At 46.1% G+C, this 20,077-nt stretch overlaps 1 protein-coding gene across 2 annotated transcripts in view; it reads left to right on the plus strand.

Annotated features, from left to right (window-relative positions):
- MAOA (monoamine oxidase A) overlaps positions 1 to 14,592 on the plus strand; it is a 73,146-nt gene extending 58,554 nt beyond the window's left edge. For both annotated transcript variants that reach the window (XM_004000418.6, XM_019823752.3), the window contains exons 10-15: positions 2,866 to 2,919; positions 7,806 to 7,863; positions 8,908 to 9,005; positions 11,193 to 11,304; positions 11,516 to 11,578; positions 11,735 to 14,592. In XM_004000418.6, the coding sequence (XP_004000467.4) occupies positions 2,866 to 2,919; positions 7,806 to 7,863; positions 8,908 to 9,005; positions 11,193 to 11,304; positions 11,516 to 11,578; positions 11,735 to 11,881 (532 nt within the window). In that variant the 3' untranslated portion in view covers positions 11,882 to 14,592. The remainder of the gene's footprint in view (positions 1 to 2,865; positions 2,920 to 7,805; positions 7,864 to 8,907; positions 9,006 to 11,192; positions 11,305 to 11,515; positions 11,579 to 11,734) is intronic.
- Positions 14,593 to 20,077: the final 5,485 nt, after the last annotated feature.

The following is a 20,077-nucleotide window of genomic DNA, read 5'->3' on the forward strand; positions in this document are numbered from 1 at the left end:
AGAAATGGCGCTGGCCTCCCTGGGAAGGGTGAAGGGCAGGCGCTCACGAAGGAACGATCACAGGAACAACACATCCTCCTCGTCTCTAACCCCACTGGGCAAGAAGGGGTCCAGATTACGTGGGCAGGTTGCCATCGCCTTCTTTATGCCAAAGGAAAACAGAAGGTTGAGGTGGAGGTTTTGGGAGACTGTCAAGAGCAATCCAACTGTGGATGGAAGGACATTGATGTTCTTGCCCTTGGGAGTTAGATACTGTGGCCTCTGCCCTTCTGGGATTTCTTCAGTGTTATTAACAAAGACATGTGTGGCCGTAGTTTTCCAGATGGGAATGGGGCAATTTAGGCAGTTCCTAAAAAGTGATATTCTAATCTGTCTTATCTGGACACCTACATTTATTGCCTCCACCCTGTTCTTGCCTTGACACTGGATTGCCTCTACCCTGCTCTTTGCTCTGGGCAATGAAAGCCTTAACGATAGGGGTGGTAATTGCCCAGCACTGTGTTTGTGATAACTAGTACCTTTTGGAAACTAGAAAGGACCTTGTACTTCAGAGCTGTGAAATGTCCCCCACCCAAAGCCAGCATGTTTAATTTCCTCAATAAAACAGCAGAGAAAGTTAAAGAATAGTCGTCCGTGGTTAGAATTAGATCCAAGGGGTTATTTCATTCTCGATTTGAGATTTGACAGGAACGGCCAACACTAACCGCCCTTTAGGAAAGGAGCTGTAAGGGGCACCTGGATGACTCAGTTAAGGGTCCGACTTCGGCTCAGGTCATAACCTCACGGTTAGTGGGTTCAAGCCCCACATCGGCCTCTGTGCTGACAGCTCAGAACCTGGAGCCTGCTTCAGATTCTGTGTCTCCCTCTCTCTCTGCCCCTCCCCTGCTCATGCTGTGTCTTTCTCTATCTCTCAAAAATAAATAAATGTTAAAAAAAAATTTAAAAAGTAACTGTGAGAAGCACCCAAGATCTGAAAAGGTTTTCAGATATATCATTTAATATTTCATTGGATACTGGGGATTTTCATTGAAATCCTGTGTAAGCCTAAAATGACTGATTCTGACATACACGTAAAATTTAACCAGAATCATTTCTAGCAAGCCCCATGACGTAACAGTGTTAAATCAAGCAAAATTAGGACTATATCCCATAAAGTTCATTAGTTCCAATTTCTTAAGTAGTCCACAGCTTCCCCCGAAATGCATGTTGTAATCTTTGCTTCCCAGAATGATCTCGAATAATTTCATCCGAGAAAAAATTTCATTGTCCTGTAGCTCATTCGGATTTTTGAACAATTAGTAATATCAGCGTTACAGATAAATTATAACTGAGTTTTACTGAGTGATTAAATTTGAAGGCTTTGCTAGGCCAGTTTCTCAGAAGCCAACTTGGAGATGGAGATTTGGGTAGAGGGGATCCGTTGGGGTGTGCGCTCAGGGTTATTGCCCGTGGGGAAGGGAAGGAGTCACGACAGGGCAGGGGGAGAGGTTGGGCACCAGTGTTGTCCCACTGGAGGTCTCGGCCAGCCCTTAAGGAGGTCTAGAGCTGGGATGGCCCTTCAGAGGTGTCGTGCACTGAGGTGCGGGGCTTTGATACCCTCACCGCACCCCAGAGCTAGTCATTCTGGGGAGTGGCAGGACCTCAAGCCAGGCAGTTCTCTGCTGCCGAATGCAGTGGCTGGGGAAGTGTTCACCCGTGAGCTGAGGGTAACGAGTGCTTGATCCTGAAGAGGGATCTGGGTGGCTCATCATGGCATCCACTACAGCTATTTACTTATAGATGTTTTTCCAGCTTTTAAAAAAGAATTTTTTTTTTAATTTAATTTATTGTCAAGTTAGCTAACATACAGTGTATACAGCGTGCTCTTGGCTTCGGGAGTAGATTCCCGTGATTCATCACTGACATATAACACCCAGTGCTCATCCCGACAGGTGCCCTCCTCAGTGCTCATTACCCATTTTCCCCGCCCCCCTCCAAGCCCCTTTCAACCCTCAGTTTGTTCTCTGTGTTTAAGAGTCTCTTGTGGTTTGCCTCCCTCTATGTTTGAAACTAATTTTTTTCCCTTCCCTTCCCCCATGGTCTTCTGTTAAGTTTCTCAAATTCCACATATGAGTGAAAACATATGGTATCGGTCTTTGACTGACTTATTTCACTCAGCATAACACCCTCCAGTTCCAGCCATGTTGTTGCAAACGGCCAGATTTCATTCTTTCTCATTGCCAAGTAGTATTCCATTGTATATATAAACCACATCTTCTTTATCCATTCGTCAGTTGATGGACATTTGGGCTCTTTAAAATTTTTTTTAAGTGTATTTATTTATTTTGAGAGAGATGGAGAGCGTGCGAACAGGGGAGGGGCAGAGAGAGAGGAAGTATCTCCAGCAGGCTTCGCGCTGGCTGTGAGCGCATAGCCTGGCACAGGGCTGCAGCTCACAAACTGTGAGATCATGACCTGAGCCAAAATCAAGAGTTGGACGCTCAACTGACTGAGCCACCCAGGCATCCCATGTTTTTCCAGCTTTTATCAAGTGTTTGGCAGAGGGTAACAGTCATTCCCAGGATATCATTTAATGCAACATGAATTCAACTAACATTTGCTATCCCAGCTATATGCCAAGGACTGTGCTGAACTTTGGGGGTAAAATATTGAGTAGGAGGTAACCAGTTCTTTAGGAGCCCACAGCCTAGAGGGGTTTTGGACACAGGCAGACAGAAGATAGTATGGCATTTGCTGTCATGGGGGAAATAATGGGAGTGTGTGGGAGAGTTAATCAATGTTGAGTATGTGGAGGCAAGAACACCTTAAAAAAAAAAAGACAACTCTCCTGTCACCTAATCGTTCACATGTAACCTCTCTCTCCAGATTCATACTTGCCCGAAAAGCAGACCGACTTGCCAAGCTCCATAAAGAAATCAGGTAAGAATCGACATTGGAAACCTACACGGAAGGTTAGCTTTATATTTTGCTTGTTGCACTAACAACAGTCTGACGGCATCATGAAAAACACCACAGTCCACGAGTGTTCTCAAAAACGCAACAAATCAACCTTGTGGCAAACTTTTGGTTACAGCCCCGTGGACTCAGTGCTTGCCCACATGCGTATATTAATTTAGTTTTACATATTTGGGTTTATTTTGCAGCAGTGGAGAAGTAGGGTTTCTCTGCAGGAGAGATGGAGGAAATATGATAGGAAACACTAGCTGTGCAAAAAGCTTGAGGCTGAGTCCTGCTCACCTTGTGAGACCATTAGCCCTTTGACATGGTTCTCAGATTAGCCCTTTGACGTGGTTCTCGGACGGGCATATCCTTTTTCTGGAAGGCAAATGCATAGGTGTGTTGCAGCATGTTGCAACTTGTGTGCATGTGTCCCCCTTTGTTTATCTAGCATGCAGCTCTGATGTTCCCTTCGATAGCTTCCTACTATAACAAACACAGTCATTTTAGGACAGTGGCTTTTTTCTTTCTTTCTCCCTTTCTCTTTCTGCCATGTTGTATTCACTTTATTTTGCCTTGGAATCCTTTCCTTCATTCAAATAAAATCTTACCAGGAACTCTTCCCTGGAAATAGTCATTTGGCTATTGGGGGGTTGCCTCGGGGAATTTCTGGGCTTCCCTTCTCGAGGGTAGCCCTAAATCCTTTGTTAGGGGACCAGTTCGCACACGCGTACACTTCTCTCTGCGTTTAATTGAAACAAATTAAGCAGCAAATGCACAAGCCGCCTTTGCTTTGAGAGTTACTTCGATGACTTTGGGATTCAGGCTGCAGAGGTTCCCACATTTGCGCACGAATGTGTTTATTTGAATTACCATGAGCTCTGATTTCGGGAAGGAAACCATTGTCCACCTACTCAGTCAAAAGAGGAAGAATTTGGGGTCCGGTGACGGGGAATGGTTTGTCCAAGTCTCCACAGCTAGCTTGCGACAAAGTTAGAAACAGCATCTAACGCATGCGTTTTTTTCATTACGCCACACTAAGCTTGACATTTTCTTTTGGATTTCCTGCTTTCCCTCCTTATTAATAGTAAAATAAATACCAGCCTGGATGTAGACATTTGGTTATGATTCCACATGGTGGCTGAGCTTCTCAAAAGTTTTTATGAGGCACAACCCTTAGAACTCCGAATATGTGATTGACTGGAGCAAGTTTCCCAGACCTGACTGCCTCAAAATCTACCAGGAAAATATATTTGGAAAATATATATTTTTGAGGCTGGTAGATTACGATTTTTGGTAGCTTAGCGGTGGGGCCTGAGTATTTTGTGTTTTTTAACAAGCTTTTCTTTTAATTGCTTTTCTTTTTATTTTTTGAGAGACAGGGAGAGAGAGCATGAGAGGGGAGGGGCAGAAGGAGAAGGAGAGAGAGAATCTCAGGCAGGCTCCCCGCTCAGCATAGAGTCCAGCACAAAGCTCGATCCCATAACCCTGGGATCATGGGTGAGCTGAAATCAAGAGTTGGACGCTTAACTGTCTGAGCCACCCAGGCGCCCCTTTTAACAAGCTTTTTAAATGATTATGATGAGCAGCCAGATTTAGAAACCAGTGAGTAAATACAACTACAAGAGATTTGCACACTGACCTCTATTGGCCATCATTTAAATTATGTTCTATTACTTTTAAAGTCCAACTAATCAGTGCATTGCTCTAACATTTTTGACTTATGTAACTTTTCCAAAATTTTTAAGTTAAAAAAAATTTTTTTAATCAGAAATTTCTTTAGAAGTATTTATTTATTGGGGTGCCCGGGTGGCTCAGTCAGTTGAGCATCCGACTTCAGCTCGGGTCCTGATCTCACGGTTTGTGGGTTCGAACCCTGCGTCAGGCTCTGTGCTGACAGCTCAGAGCCTGGAGCCTGCTTTGGATTCTGTGTCTCCCTCTCTCTCTGCCCCTTCCTTGCTCATACTCTGTGTCTCTCTCTCTCTCAAAAAATAAACAAACATTTACAAAAAAATTTTTTTAAGTATTTATTTATTTTGAGAGAGAAAGAGAGCAGGGGAGGGGCAGAAGGGGGAGGGAGAGGGAGAGAGAATTCTAAGCAGACTCCACACTCAGCACAGAACCCGACTTGGGGCTTATTCCCATGACTGTGACATCATGACCTGAGCTAAAATCAAGAGTGAGCTGCTCAACCAACTGAGCCCCCTAGGTGCCCCCCCTAAAATTTTAAATTTAATGGGAGGAAGGGATAGGGAAGATAATTTCCTGATGTATTTGTATGAACTTATCCTTGACTCATCTAACACTACAAAATACAGTAAATAATGACTTACGTTTCTATATAAGTGACTTATTGTCCATGAATGAAAAATTAACTGCAACGTAAGTTGACTGGAATTTAGGAGAAAGAGGGAGAGAGAGAATCCTGAGCCAGCTCCACACTGTCAGTGCATAGCCCGATGTGGGGCTTGATCCCACGAACCGTGAAATCAAGACCTGAGCCGAAATCAAGAGTCAGAAACTTAACTGACTGAGCCACCCAGGCGCCCCAAGATTTCACTCTGTTTTAATGAAGATTTTTATCACATGTTCCCAAAATAAGCTAAGCATCACTAAACCTTCAGAATAATGCTTGTCCATACTTCTGTTTTCTGGTTGACTCACAAATGTTGGCATTTCCTTTCCTAACACTCACATGAAGTAGGTGGGTAAGAATTAGTCATCTCCTTCCAGAGTAGGAAGGAGGGTACCGTACTAGGCCGAGGACGGATTTTGACTCAGTAAATTTTTATTGAGCAACTAGCTGCAGGCAGGATTGCTCAGGAGAGTAAGTGCCTTGGCCCTGCCATTAATTTGCTGAGTGATGTTGTACCCGTCTGCTCACACTGAACCTCAGCCACCTCATTGTTACATGAGGGGCATAGATTAGACAGAGACAGGCAGGCAGGCAGACAGTAGTTCTGCCTTTCTGTTATGATTATTGATCTGTACTACGAACAGCTCTTTCAAGGAAACGAAACTTTTCCTGTTTGTGCTGGAACTTACATAGCCATGAATGTTCCAGGACATCACCTTAGCCATCACATTTGTCTTTCCCTTAAAACCTTCTATGGGGGCGCCTGGGTGGCTCAGTTGGTTAAGCGTCCAACTTTGGCTCAGGTCATGATCTTGCGGTTCATGGGATTGAGCCCCGCGTAGGACTCCATGCTGACAGCTCAGACCCTGCTTGGAATTCTCTCTCTCCCTCTCCCTCTGCTGCCTGAGGGCATGCTCTCTCTCTCAAAATAAACATTAAATAATGTTTTCTAATGTTATTGGCAACATAAAATTGTCACGTAAAAAAAATTTTTTTAAATATTTATTTATTTTTGAGAGAGAGAGAACGCAAGCAGGTGAGGGGCAGAGAGAGAGGGGGACTCAGAATTTGAAGCAGGCTCCAGGCTGCAAGCTGTCAGCACAGAGCCCGACACGGGGCTCGAACTCATGAACTGTGAGATCATGACCTGAGCCGAGGTCTGAGACTCAACCAACTGAGCCATACAAGCGCCCCTGAAATTTTCATTTTTAAAAAACCTCTGTTTCTTTTATTACTAGTAAATATAACCTTCCCTTACCTCCTTTCCCCTCCTCTCTTTTTTGGCCATTTGTCTCTTCAGCTTTCAGGGCTCATCTTTCAGATTTGAGTTAAGCCCTTCGCCACATTTTTTACCAAGCATTTTTTTCAGTTGCTCATTAGCGTATACCAAATATTTTGGAGCAATTTCAGTGTTTAAACTATGTAAAGACTAAGGAAGGTAAATACCAAAGCATATAACTGGATCAGTGTGAAGCTGTTCAAACAAATCCTGAAATTGAACCATTTCTTTCTAAAGGGGGGGATTTTAGTAAATTGGAATGTAAAAAAATGTTTTTTTAATGTTTATTTTTCAGAGAGGGAGGGAGGGAGGGAGGGAAGGAGGGGGGAGGGGCAGAGAGAGAGGGAGACACAGAATCTAAGGCAGGCTCCAGTCCTTGAGCCATCAGCACAGATCCCGACACAGGGCTGAAACTCAGGAACCGCGAGATCATGACCTGAGCCAAAGTCGGATGCTCAACTGACTGAGCCACCCAGGCACCCCAAGAACTTTTTCATTTCACCAAGAGTCACTGTGAGTGTGAAAATATGTTTGAGGAAGTGCTTAGATCAGTTAAGCTACTGGTTTTTAAGACCTAATACAGGCCATGTTCTGTGGAGTCGTTTACCTAATGAATTATGAGCGTAGCCAGAGACTGAGGTAACGTCATGAGGCACAGCATGTCAGTTGCCCTTGGAAGTACTGTGTTCACAGACCATTCTGTCAAGTGACTGATTACTAGACTAGGACGACCTTAGGCCTCTCATGGTGTAGAATATTTTATGTTATATTTAAAAGATTAGGTGAGCTTTAGTTGTTCATAGGTCTTTAAAACATAAATAGAGGATAGTTAAAAGACACGGTCATATGTATTATAGACTTATAAAAGGGATTATCCTAGAAGTCTCCATAGTCCAGAAAAGTCACTTAACATCATTTCCTAAACTGCCTGCACTAAATCTAATCTTATTTTCCCCATTTGAATCCTGAATAGACATGATATGGGATAGTAAAAGAGGTGAAAATGTAAAAGGAAAATTCTGTTGAGTCTTCAAATAAAATGACTATATTGAGGCGTAGAGGGGTAATTTGAGTGCAGAGATCCGTGGAACTGTTCCTTTTGTGTAGTTACCATCGATTTTATTTTTTCTTAATAAATCTGGTTCATTGGCAGCAGCCCTGGAACTCATTATGTTTACTCTATACTCCTCAGCTATTATTTCTTTCACATTTTTTTTTAATTCTTTTTTATAGGAAGAAGAAAATCTGTGAGCTGTACGCCAAAGTGCTAGGATCCCAAGAAGCTTTACACGTAAGAAACCCTCAGCTCTAATCCCTAGAAGGTTCTGCTCTGTTTGCTCTAAGTGGTAAAGCAAAGCCGATTCCGGTTTCCCGACAGTCTTATGAAGAGAGTCTTATAAAGGGATATACACTTACTGGAGGATTAACTTCTATCACAAAAAAGCCAGTAACGGCTGCCGGCAGGTGCATGCAATTTCTTTTGCAGTAGTTCTTGGGCTGTTTCACTGGAAAACTGGCAGCCAGTTGCAGTCAGAACCTGGAGCTGGGTGAGATCAGTTCCCAGGATGGAGGTCCTGCCCCCCCACCAGCCAGCTGAGTGCTGAATCTAGACTCTCTCAGGTCAAAGTCATCCTCATTGATTTTTCCATCTGGAGACTCCATTCACAGCTCACTTAGGGATTCTATCTGAGGATCCTATTAGATCGCTGGAGGCTTTTTCAGGGGATTATCTCTGAACTGTTCAATAATAAACTTGCGGACCGTGTCAGGGAAAAACTCAGACAACGTTCTCTCGTGTCTCTTGGAAACCAGTTTTCATCTTCAGTGGTCCCCATTTAGACAGGATTCCCATCATTTGCTTTTCCAGCTCGGAGAAATGGTTCCGAAGAAAGCCTTTCGTAGACATTGTGCTTATCTTCTGCCTTCTCCCTTCCACCCTTTTCTTTCAGCCCTGGTGGATGGCAAGTAAGGTCTGTTATTTAGAGAATCCAGAGATTTCCAGAACCCGACCCCTGATGGGCTTTCCTGCAGACTTATTCTAAAGACTTCAGAGTCTGCGTGGCGATGCCCTCTCTGCCAGATAATGGACTACTCCGTGGCTCCCCTCGCCAAGAGGTTGAGAAAACCAAAATATACATGTTCTGTCACTTGGTACCTCACAGAAGGCCATTTGCTTGGTACCGTCATGTTTCCCCTTAAACGAAATCGCGACACAGGGCCACCTTTTTTAAACATAAACCTGTTGTTAAAGTAAGATACAGGAGAGACTTCGTTGTTGACAAGTTGCATTTCAGCTTTGTCTTCCCTTTGGAATTTTCTCCCCACTGAACTGCAGCCCGTGCACTATGAAGAGAAGAACTGGTGCGAGGAGCAATACTCTGGGGGCTGTTACACCGCCTACTTCCCCCCTGGGATCATGACTCAATATGGAAGGTACTACGTGGCCACTATACCGATTAATATAAGACATGCACACGGGGCTCCTGGGGGGCTCAGCCGGTTCAGCATCGACTCTTGGTTTCAGCTCAGGTCTTGATCTTACGAACCGTGAGATCTGAGCTGAGCTCTTTGCTGACAGCGTGGAACCTGCTTGGGATTCTCTCTCTCTCTCTCTCTCTCTCTCTCTCTCTCTCTCTCTCTCTTCCTCTCTCTGTACCTCCCGTGCTTGCTTGCTCTCTGTCTCTCTCAAAATAAATTTAAAAAAAAGAAAGACACATCCCCCAAATATATATATATATATATGTAAAAGACATACACCAAACTTAAACTCATAAGCAAAACTCGATGGAAAGTTAGAAATAGTAGTCAGCACTTTGATTTGGAATGCCCCGGTAGCTAGTGTGTATATTTCTGGACGTCTATAGGAAAATAGGGATGTCGGTACATAGAACAATAGCTGTCAGAACATTGAATGAGAGCAGAGCACGGGTGAGGATTTCAGGTGTCAATGCTCCATGTGGGGACTCTTCGAGCCGCACTGTCCTCCAAGGGGCCTTCTTCTTTTTCTTTTCTTTTTTTCTTTACCTGTGTATTTATTTTTGAGAGAGAGACAGAGTGTGTGCGGGGGAGGGACAGAGAGAGAGGAAGACACAGAATCCGAAGCAGGCTCCGGGCTCTGAGCTGTCAGCACAGAGTCTGATGTGGGGCTCGGACTCGCAAACCGCGAGATCATGACCTGAGCCAAAGTCGGACGCTTAACCGGCTGAGCCACCCAGGCACCCCTCCAAGGGGTCTTCTTGAGCTCAGTCAGACGTTTAGTTTCACACGACTACCCTAGGCTTCTGGGTAGCCTTCTACGCAGAAGGACGTTAGCAAAACACGTCTTGCTGCAGCCATTCGTCTTGACGGGGAGGCGTCCCCACTGCACAGCGGGGGTGATCTTGCACAGCGTCAGGGGAGTCCACCTTAGCTTAGAAGCCCCCTGCCCCATAGGAGCCATTGTCTCTTGTAACAGCCTCATACGCATAGTGTCCATCCAGGGTTCCTGCAAGAGATATGCCCTGCTACAAGAGGCCCCACACTCAGGGAAGCCCAAAGTGACAGCCTCCTACTGGGTATTTGCAATTCATGACAAGTCTTCCCGCCCCAGATGCTATCACCAGTGTGTGTAGGGGGTGGGGGGGAGGCATTTTTGCAGAAGCAGTGTCGCCTGGTAACGTCCCTGGCATTATACCTTCAGCGGGTTCCCAGAGGAACGGAGCTAGAAAGTTAACTCAAGGTCACATGTGTCCACAGAGAAACAAGGACTTGTTAACCCTTTCCTTACATGAGATGTTTCTTTGTCTTTTATTTTTATTTATTTTATTTGATCTTTTTAAGTTTGTTTGAGAGAGAGAATGAGCAGGGGAGGGGCAGACAGAGAGGGGGACAGAGGATCTGAAGTGGGTTCCATGCTGACGGCCCCAAGCCCGATGTGGGGTTCGAATCCACGAACTGCAAAATCGTGACCTGAGCCGAGGTCGGATGCTCAGCCTACGGAGCCACCCAGGCTCCCCTTTGCCAAGACCTCTTTGTGAGAGAAGGCCCAGTTCCCTGTCTTCAGCCAGGCGCCAGATAAATTCACAGAAGCTAACTGTACAGAGCTGGTTATTTTGAGACAGACATAGAATCCCTCGGGTCCCTCCTTTGCTAGAAATCCAGTGATCTCCTTGTCTTCCCACTGGCCACTGCGGTTCCTCCTGACACCCTGGGAGTGCCTGCACGGCTGGGGTCTGCTGCCGGATGCCCTCTTGTGAAGAACGCACCCCTTTGGAAGAAACGGTGTAGGGACCAGAATGGACCACAAACAGGGAAACCCACAGCCAGGAAATCCGATTGCGGATTGCACGTGTCTTCTTGTGTTCTGATCCTGGTTGGCTAGGAAAAGGCCAACGTCCCCTTTAGCGACCGACGATCTGGCAGCCTGATTCTCCCTGGCTTGAAAGTTCAGCCCCTTGGGCGCAGGCCCAGACAATAGGGGTGTGGGGGGAGCCTTTCACCTTCGGTTGGGCCGCATGGGAGTCTTTGAACGGCTGGAGTTGCCCTGTCTTGGGTGGGATAAATAAATGAGGGCAGTGATGGGCTCATTTACCCTCAGTGCCTTCCCAAGTAACTGTGTGTGACCTCTCTGTTCCCTGGAAGGGTGATCCGCCAGCCGGTCGGCAGGATTTACTTTGCGGGCACTGAGACTGCCACACACTGGAGCGGTTACATGGAAGGGGCAGTAGAGGCTGGAGAGAGAGCTGCTAGAGAGGTAAGGGAGACAGCCGTGTCACTCGCCCTCCGGAGCGCGGTGGCGGTTTTGGCATCTGGCCTTTCTTTCTGGATCTTGACTCTGGTACGTTTGTGCATCCACTTCTCGGCCGCTCACGCCACTCATGGGGCTCATCTGTGGCTACCCCCACCCTTAAATCGGTCGGACCTACAGAATGTCACTTCATAATACCGTGGCCACTTTCTTGCAGGTCTTGAATGCTCTCGGGAAGGTGGCGAAGAAGGACATCAAGGTTCAAGAACCTGAATCAAAGGTGAGTCTAGCAGCTTCACCTCCACTGACCAGTAATTGCGTAAAAAACTGTGCCGCTCTAGGACACACGCATGCATCGACTTGGCGGATACGTTCCGCCCGTCCTTGTCCATGGGAGCGAGAGCTGTCTGCTAATGATCTCTGCTCATTCGTGCAGGACGTTCCAGCTGTAGAGATCACCCGCACCTTTTGGGAGAGAAACCTTCCCTCAGTGTCAGGACTGCTGAAGATCATCGGATTTACCACCTCAGTAACTGCCGTGTGGATTGTGGTGCACAAATGCAGGCTCCTGTCCCGGTCATGAGGTTCTTCTGCCTGTGTCCTTCTGCTTCTCTTCCCCAGCAGCATCAAAAGCAAATTGTTGGCAAAGGCTGTGTCGTTGGACTGTTGTTAATATGCACCGGATTTAACCCCTCGGTGTAGTCTCATTCGGTGTCAGAGTAAAAACAACCCAAAAAACCACCTCGTAATTTCAATAAGATCAAACTTCATTGTATGATTTGCCTGTGTAGACTGATTTGTTCTGATTGGGAGAGTAAAGCCATGTGATCGATTTCTTAATTTCAAGACATCAAATTGAATTGCTGATCAGAAACCATTACCATGTCGGGTTTTTTCTCCTCGTTAATACAAAATCCTTGATGATTGCACAGATGAAGCATTTCACTTTCTCCCTGGAGCGGTTGCGTAGGCACAAGCCCAGCCTGTGACTGTCCTTTTCAGTCCTTAGGAAATGGTGAAGCCCAGAGGCTCATAGCTTCCTGGGGGTGCGAGGCTCCCCCTTTGGATGAGGGGTAGTAAATGGAAGCCGTACAGATAGACCATTAGTGGGGGACATCTTGTGGGCAGTGCCTCAGGGATCTCCTGACCGCTTCTAATTCCTGTGAAGTTTCTAGACATCCGATCTAATGTTCAGTTGACTTGCTGTGACTTTTGTGTAGCTCCCCAGGGGATCACAGTAGACCTAGTGGCAGGACTGTCTCCCGCGAGGACAGTCCTTATGAGCTCTGCAAGAGACCAGCTGCATTCGGTATCTTCTCTTCCTCCTAGAAGATGGCTAAACATCACTTCACTCATCATTCGTGATAATATTCATGCCGATTTCAAGACAGTATTGTCCTTTTTGCAGGTAGACCCTGGCTGTCTGAAGACCCCTAGTGGCATATTTTTTTTTTTTCTTTTGTCCTAGGACCGTAGTAGAATTAGGCGGGTCTGTTAACTTACATGACACAGTTACCTTTGAGTAAATACTGGCATGCTAATCTCTCTCAAGTAGGAACTGAAATACACCTGATAAATTTCCAATTGTTATTTGTTGAGACTACCAAATACAGAAAGGAAATTGGGACTTTCTAGCATACCCTCACTGGCTTTAGTTATTAAGTTCATGACAGACATGACATTGACTGATTTTAATACGAAGAGTGACTTCTCTATTTTAGGAGTAATGTGGGCCCAGAATGGTGCCCACCTCTTTCTGGCCTTTCCCATTTTAAAACCTCAGTTGTTGTTTTGTTTTGTTTTGTTTTGTTTTGTTTTCAAAGCCCCTTCCAGAGGGTTTCAGCCTTAAAACACTACTTTTTTAGATATAAGCATCCAGAAGAAAAATCAGCACCGATGTGATCAAATAAAGCAGTTGACAAGATTCAGTGAACTTGGGTACACAGGTGGATATGCACTTAACCCCCACATCACTGATGAATGAGGCATTTTAGAGGAAGTTTCTAGATACTTGAAGTGTACTCTTTAAAGTACCAAAAAGTTTACATAAAATTTTTGATGGGCATACTTCCACACATTATTCAACAAACAAGATTCAAATTCATCTTTTTTTAATTAGGTCAATCGTTAAGTGCCTCAATTATTTTATACTTTCATAAGAGAGAATGATACCATTGTGTTTACCCCTCTGCTGAATGTCACATGATTGGTTTATAGCTGCTAAGTCTACTACTGCTCCTTCTATCTTCTCCCATATTCAGGATTTTATTTCATACCCTTATTATCCTAATACCTCTTGACCTCATCTCCTATCTCCTGTTGAATGGGAATTAAAGATTGCAGAGAAAAATCAACCCAAGTTTATTGCATAATTAACCTTATAAATTTGCAAGTCACTGGACCCTGATAACGAGGGCTTAAGGTATTCCAGTTTTGCCTGTCCTAAGAGCAAAGAGCAGGATTTTTCTGCCACTCTTTACTTTGTAATTGAAAAGCGTTTTAGCTAACGTAGGAGTTTGGGTAATGCCTTGGATGTGCTCCAGTCCGGAAGGAGTTGCCGCATACTATATCAAACCGCTTAGAGAAATCACATCCCTGATCTATTTCAGTTGTTTCTGTTCACTTACTGATTAACGTGGTTCTGACACACCTTTTGGGAAATGCTGATTTAAACCTCTTAACTGGCAACAGTTTTAACTGGGAGGAGGTTGTTAGCATAGCTAAGTCTTTAATGTAGAAGGACTCCTGAGTCTGTGATGTACCCTCTTCTCAAACTTTTTAGAAAACCCATTTCTTTCTCCTGATGAGAACCAGCCCTGTTAAACTGCAGCTTGAGCATAAAAATGAATGCTAGTCCAGGTGTACCTAGGTAGGAAATCAGAGCTGAGGACACCCGCCATTTTGTTTGTCCACTGCCAAGATCCCATAGGTAGGTCTTTCTTCCAACCCTGAGAAATGAAAGGCAGTTTAAGCAGCTCATAGGGCCTGGCGTTAGCTTCCCAGTTCTGAAGGCTGAGTAGGCCTCACTCCATAATAAGGTCGAGAAGTAGACGTAAAAAGCGAACCTTTTTGTCACGGATGTTGAAGAAGGACTTAAACCACACTGAAGGAAAACTACCGAAGGATTGTGAACTATGTTTACTTGGATTGTGAACTTGGTGCCTCGTGTTCTGTCTGAAATGTGCCCCAGTGCTACATGTGCGAGTACACGTATGTGTGTGTTTTGCCACTGAAATACGACTTTGCCTGTGTGGTACTGTTTTGTTTGTTAATAAAGTGCACTCCCATCCCTGATTCAGACCTGGCTCCTCTTTTCAGTCAGTGCTCCCCACGTTAACTGGCTTCATAGAGCAGGAGGTCACCAGCAGGCCTCGTCCATGGATAATGGGCTCAAAAGGCCACTTTGTATGGACTCCCAAATTCTCAGACTTCCACGTGACTCTTCTGTCGTACCGAGGGTTCCGGGGAGCTGATTAAATGCTAGAACATTGTGTTCCTGACGGGGCCACAATCAGTGTGGAGTCTGATGGAAGCTTTCTCAGCTTAGGATACCTTGAGCAAATCACCGTGGTTTTCTGCTTCAGTCTCCTTCTGGAAAAGGGTGGGCTGTACTTGATGGCTTCTAAAGATTCTTTTTCATGTCAGTATTATGTGATGTACACATTTGTTGCCAGCACTCTGCCTATTTTTTTTTTTTTTTGAATTTTGCATCCTTTAAAAAAAAACTATTATTTAAATTCAAGTTAGTTAACATACAGGGTAGTCTTGGCTTCAGGAGTAGAACCCAGTGATTCATCTCTTACATATGACACCCAGTGTTCATCCCGAACAGCGCCCTCCTTGGTGCCCATCACCCATTTAACCCATCCCCCCACCTTTCCAGGGACCCTCAGTTTGTTTTCTGTATGTAAGAGTCTCTTATGGCTTGTCTCCCTCTCTGTTTTTATCTTATTTTTCCTTCCCTTCCCCTGTGTTCATCTGTTGGGTTTCTTAAATTCCACATATGAGTGACATCATATGATATTTGTCTTTTCTCTGACTGCCTTATTTCGCTTAGCACTCTATTTTTGTAAGGGCAAGTCACTTAGCCTTTCTGTGTCTTTTTTATCTTTTTTTTTTTTTTTTTTTTTTTGAGGGTGGGGAGGAGAAAGAGAGCCAGAATGTGAGCCCGGGAGGGGCAGAGAGAGAGGAGGAGAGACAGAATCCCAAGCAGGCTCCACGCTATCAGCACGGAGCCCATCGCGAGGCTCGAACTCACGAACCACGAGATCATGACTTGAGCTGAAATCAAGATTCGAACGCTTAACCGACTGAGCCACCCAGCCGCCCCTCAGCCTGTGTCTTGGCTCATTCCTTGTCTTAGGTCGGGTTCCCTGGAAACAAACTGAGAGTCGGGGCAGAAACTTTACTGGGGACAGCTCTCAGGAAATACAGCGAAGGGGGTGAGCAAGGCTGAAGAGGGCAGGAGTTGGTGGCCAGAAAGCAGTTGCAGCTGAGACCTCGGCAGACCCTCAGGAGGGGCTGGGAAGACGCTTCAGAATTGATCCCCACTGAGACAGGGGATCTGGCCTCTCTCCCTTCATTAGCTGCCCTCTGGGAAGGGGGTGTTTCCTTGACTTGGGTGAGGCAGGTCCAAGGACGACTGCCAGTAGCTGGGAAATCTGGGGAGGGGCATGTGGTAGCCACTTGACTCCCCACAAACATACAGTCGCCCTTTGTCACGGAAAAGACGTTGTGAACTTGAGCTTCGGTTTTACAGATAGAACGGGGCTATCTCCGTGAGCCTATCCCTGTTAGATAAGGAAACCGTTTTTAGAAGGTTGTACTTCTGTGCTATGTATGGGCAAGAAAAAACTCAGAAGTGGAAGAAACTCTGGAAATCATTCAACCTCTGTCTCAATGAAGAAGCCCCTTCCACAGGTTACTAGCGGATCAAAGCGGGGGAGATGTGCATTTATAAGCAAGAGCCCCGAATCTGATGTTTTCAGGAGTCAGTCAGCTAAAAATGAACAGCAAGCAGCAGGGAGGGTGCCCTCCAGAGTAGCAGGGATTGTGGCTGACCTGGTGGGTGCCTCTCTCAACAGTATTTACATTCGAATTCCTTTAAAAGATTGCTAACCAGTGAAAACATTTGAAGGCTTTGCTCACATGTCAAAATTGTTCTGTAAGTTTCTGATAGATAAAAATGCAGGGTTTGGTTTCACGTCACTTAAATGACAAATTCTTTTTTTTTTTTTTAATGTTTATTTATTGTGAGAGAGCGAGTGCTCAAGCAGGGGAGAGGGGCAGAGAGAGAGGGAGAGAGAGAATCCTAAGTAGGCTCTGCATTGCCAGCCCAGAGTCTGATGTGGGGCTCAATCTCACAAACCGTACGATCATGACCTGAGACGAAATCAAGAGTTGGACACTTAACTGACTGAGCCACCCAGGGGCCCCTAAATAACAAATTCTTTTGGGTGCTTTTGGTTTTCTGAGAAGTGGCACTATAAGACCAGCAACCATTTTGTGAAACTATTTTTTTTAATTACATTTATTTATTTTTTGAGAGACAGAATGAGACAAAGTGAGAGTGGGGAGGGGCAGAGAGAGAGGGAGACACAGAATGTGAAGCAGGCTCTAGGCTCCGAGCCATCAGCACAGAGCCCGACGCAGGGTTTGAACTCGTGAACCGCGAGATCATGATCCGAGCCAAAGTTGGATGCACAACCGACTGAGCCACCCAGGCGCCCCTTGTGAAACTATTTAGAACACGTAAGAGAGGCCTGGTTTGGAAGAACAAAAAGACAAAGGGGAAAAGAGCCCCCCCCTAAAAAAAAATCCCTCTTAGACCAGAAATCTCCCTCAAGAAATTGCCCTTCTTCCAGCCCACCCCAGGCAATGCTTTATCTCCGGTCATGTCAAAGTCACGATTGACAAGAACAGTACCAAACTTTATTGGGAAAAGCATATCCTTCTGTCAGCGCTCAGTCTGTGCTGACCACGATGTAATTCTCGTAATCAGGACATCAATATTGAGCAGATTTTCTTAGAACTATGAAACTATTGGGTGGCTCAGTCGGTTAAGCATCTGACTTTGGCGCAGGTCACGATCTCACGGTTCATGAATTTGAGCTCCGCATTGGGTTCTGTGCTGACAGCTCAGAGCCTGGAGCCTGCTTCCGATTCTGTGTCTCCCTCTCTCTCTGCCCCTCCCCTATTCACGCTCTGTCTCTCTCTCTCTCTTAAAAATAAACATTAAAAAAAAAAAAAAACTATGAAACTACTGTCCGTAGTAAAAATGCAAGGTGTGTCCCTTAGCCTGAAGAGGCCAGCTGAGACATCAGAGGAACAGACAATCACTCAACACATACTTACTGAGCACCTACTATGTGCTGACAGGCACCGTGCTGGGATTCAGCAGTGACCAAGACAGACAGAGCCCACCTCACGGAGCACGAAGTCTAGTGTAGACGCCAAGGAACACATTCCCCGTGGGTCTGGTCGGTGCCATGACAGAGAGGCACACAACATATGAATGCGGCGGAAGTGTTCTGGGAGGACATGAGATTTAAGGGGAAGTTTCCAGGATATGTCCTCAAGCCTTTAGAAGTGTCACCATGTAGCAAATCAATGAGAATACGGCATCGGACAGAGAAAGGAAGTACCAAATAAGAAGATGGCTTAGTCTGTTCGGGCCGTTTCAACAAAATGCCGTAAACTGGGTGGCTTCCGTACGGCAGAAATTTATTTCTCACAGTTCTGGAGGCTAGAAATCCAAGATCACCGGATCCAGCAGATTCGGTGACTGGTGAGGGGCCACTCGCTGGTTCCCAGTCGATGCCTTTTTCCTGTGTCCTCATCTGGCGGAAGGGGTGAGGGAGACTGCCCCAGCTTCTTTTCTAAGAGCGCAAATCCCATGCATGAGGACTCCACCCTCGTGGCCTACACGCGTCCCAAAGGCCCCGCCTCCTCATACCGTCAACTTTGGGGTTCGAATTTCAACGGAGGAATTTTGGTGGGGACACCACCATTCGGTCCAGAGCCGACAACATGGCTACATGGGAAAGAAAGTCACAAGCATCATCGATAAGTGCTGAATGTTAAGTCCCACTCGCTCCATGGACCATTGTTCACCTTAAGTCTGTTCCTGTTCTCTACCCAGCCCTTCTCGGCACCCCAAGATCTGTATCAACTAGGACGCTCTTCCAGCTCCCTGTGCGAAGGGGCCGCCTAAATTTGTTTTAAAAGAGTGCCATCTTCTGGCCAAATACTGCTATTTCAAGGGAAAGCCTAAAGTATTCACGAATTTTCATTCTTGGCGAAACAAAGGGGTGTCGCCTTCACCCCGAATGTCCTCCAGGCGCATTTGTCTGTGCTCTCTTGCTTTCCAGTTGCCACATGGATCAAAAACATTTAATGCTTAATATGTCCACAGCCTTTCCTCTGCCAAAATCCCCCAGGAAGGCGCTTTGTGAGAAGCGTTTGGCGGCTCAGTTTCTGTTGTGTCCGTACGACGCGGGGTGAGGAAAATTGGTGGCAGCCAAGAGAGGTGAAAGGAATTGCTTTTACCTTAGCTAGGGCAGGGAACTAATCTGGAAAAAGCGAGAGAGAGGGAGAGGCTGGGAGGTGGGAAGAATAGAAAGTTCCAGGAAGTCAACTTGGGACTGGAGAGAAGGGATTTTTTCAAAAGCTGCCTTGACAAGCCAGGAACACAGAAAGCTAGGAGTCGTGGTGCAGTAAGATCTTTACACGTTGGGAGTCCAAATTGTGTTTCTTTTAGATCCTGTATTGTACCGGGACCACCTTAGAGGTCCCCCAACGGCCTGTATTATTCTGGGCTACGTAAATTCAGAAAACTTATGGCTAATAGTGCCCCGCATCCTGAAAGGTGTCTGGGAGTCCTGCGGGTTCGGTGAATGGGATCTTCCTGGAACCAAACAGAAGGACCTCAGCAATCGTGCCCTGGAAACACCACATCCAAGCCGGGTGAAGCATGCACCCCAGCCTGGATATACACTCCGTAGGTCTCACCGTGAATTGGATTTATATTAAGAAAAGGAGGTCTTCGGCTGCCAGGGTGAGATGGGTTTTGTATTTAGACTGCGCAGAGCAGGCCAGAGTGTGCATCCCAAAGACAAGGTCACGGGGAGGTGAGAGAGAGAGAGAGAGACAGAGACAGAGACAGAGCACGAGTAGGGGAGGGGCAGAGAGAGAGGGAGACACAGAATCCGAAGCAGGCTCCAGGCTCCGAGCTGTCAGCACAGAGCCCGATGCAGGGCTCGAACTCACGGACCTCGAGATCATGACCTGAGCCAACGTGGGACGCTTCACCGACTGAGCCACCCAGCCGCCCCGCCATGTCAGCCGTTTTAATTCTCTGGGCTGTATTATTTTGCCATCGGTCCTATCGCAAATGACCACGAACTCCGTGGCGTAAAACGACACAAACTTAACATTGTAGTTGTGGAGGTCAAAAGTCTGAAATGAGTCTCACAGGGTTAAAATCAAGGGGTCGACAGAGCCGGCTCCTTCTGGAAGCTCCAGGGGAGAATCCGTTCCTTGCCTCGTCCAGCTCCCAGAGGTTGCCAGCATGCTCGGCTAGTGGCCGAATCACTCCAGTTTCTTGCTACCACGGACACACAACCTCCTCCTTAACTTTGACCCTAGCCCCAGAATGATGAATCTATTGCCTTACATGGTAAAAGGGACTCTGTGGATAGGATTAAGGATACGCGCTCTCTTCTGCTTCTGCTAATGCCCCCACTCCCTGCCCCACCACACATACATCTGACTATAACCA

This window comes from Felis catus, chromosome X, assembly GCF_018350175.1.
Source record: "Felis catus isolate Fca126 chromosome X, F.catus_Fca126_mat1.0, whole genome shotgun sequence".
NCBI lineage: Eukaryota > Metazoa > Chordata > Mammalia > Carnivora > Felidae > Felis > Felis catus.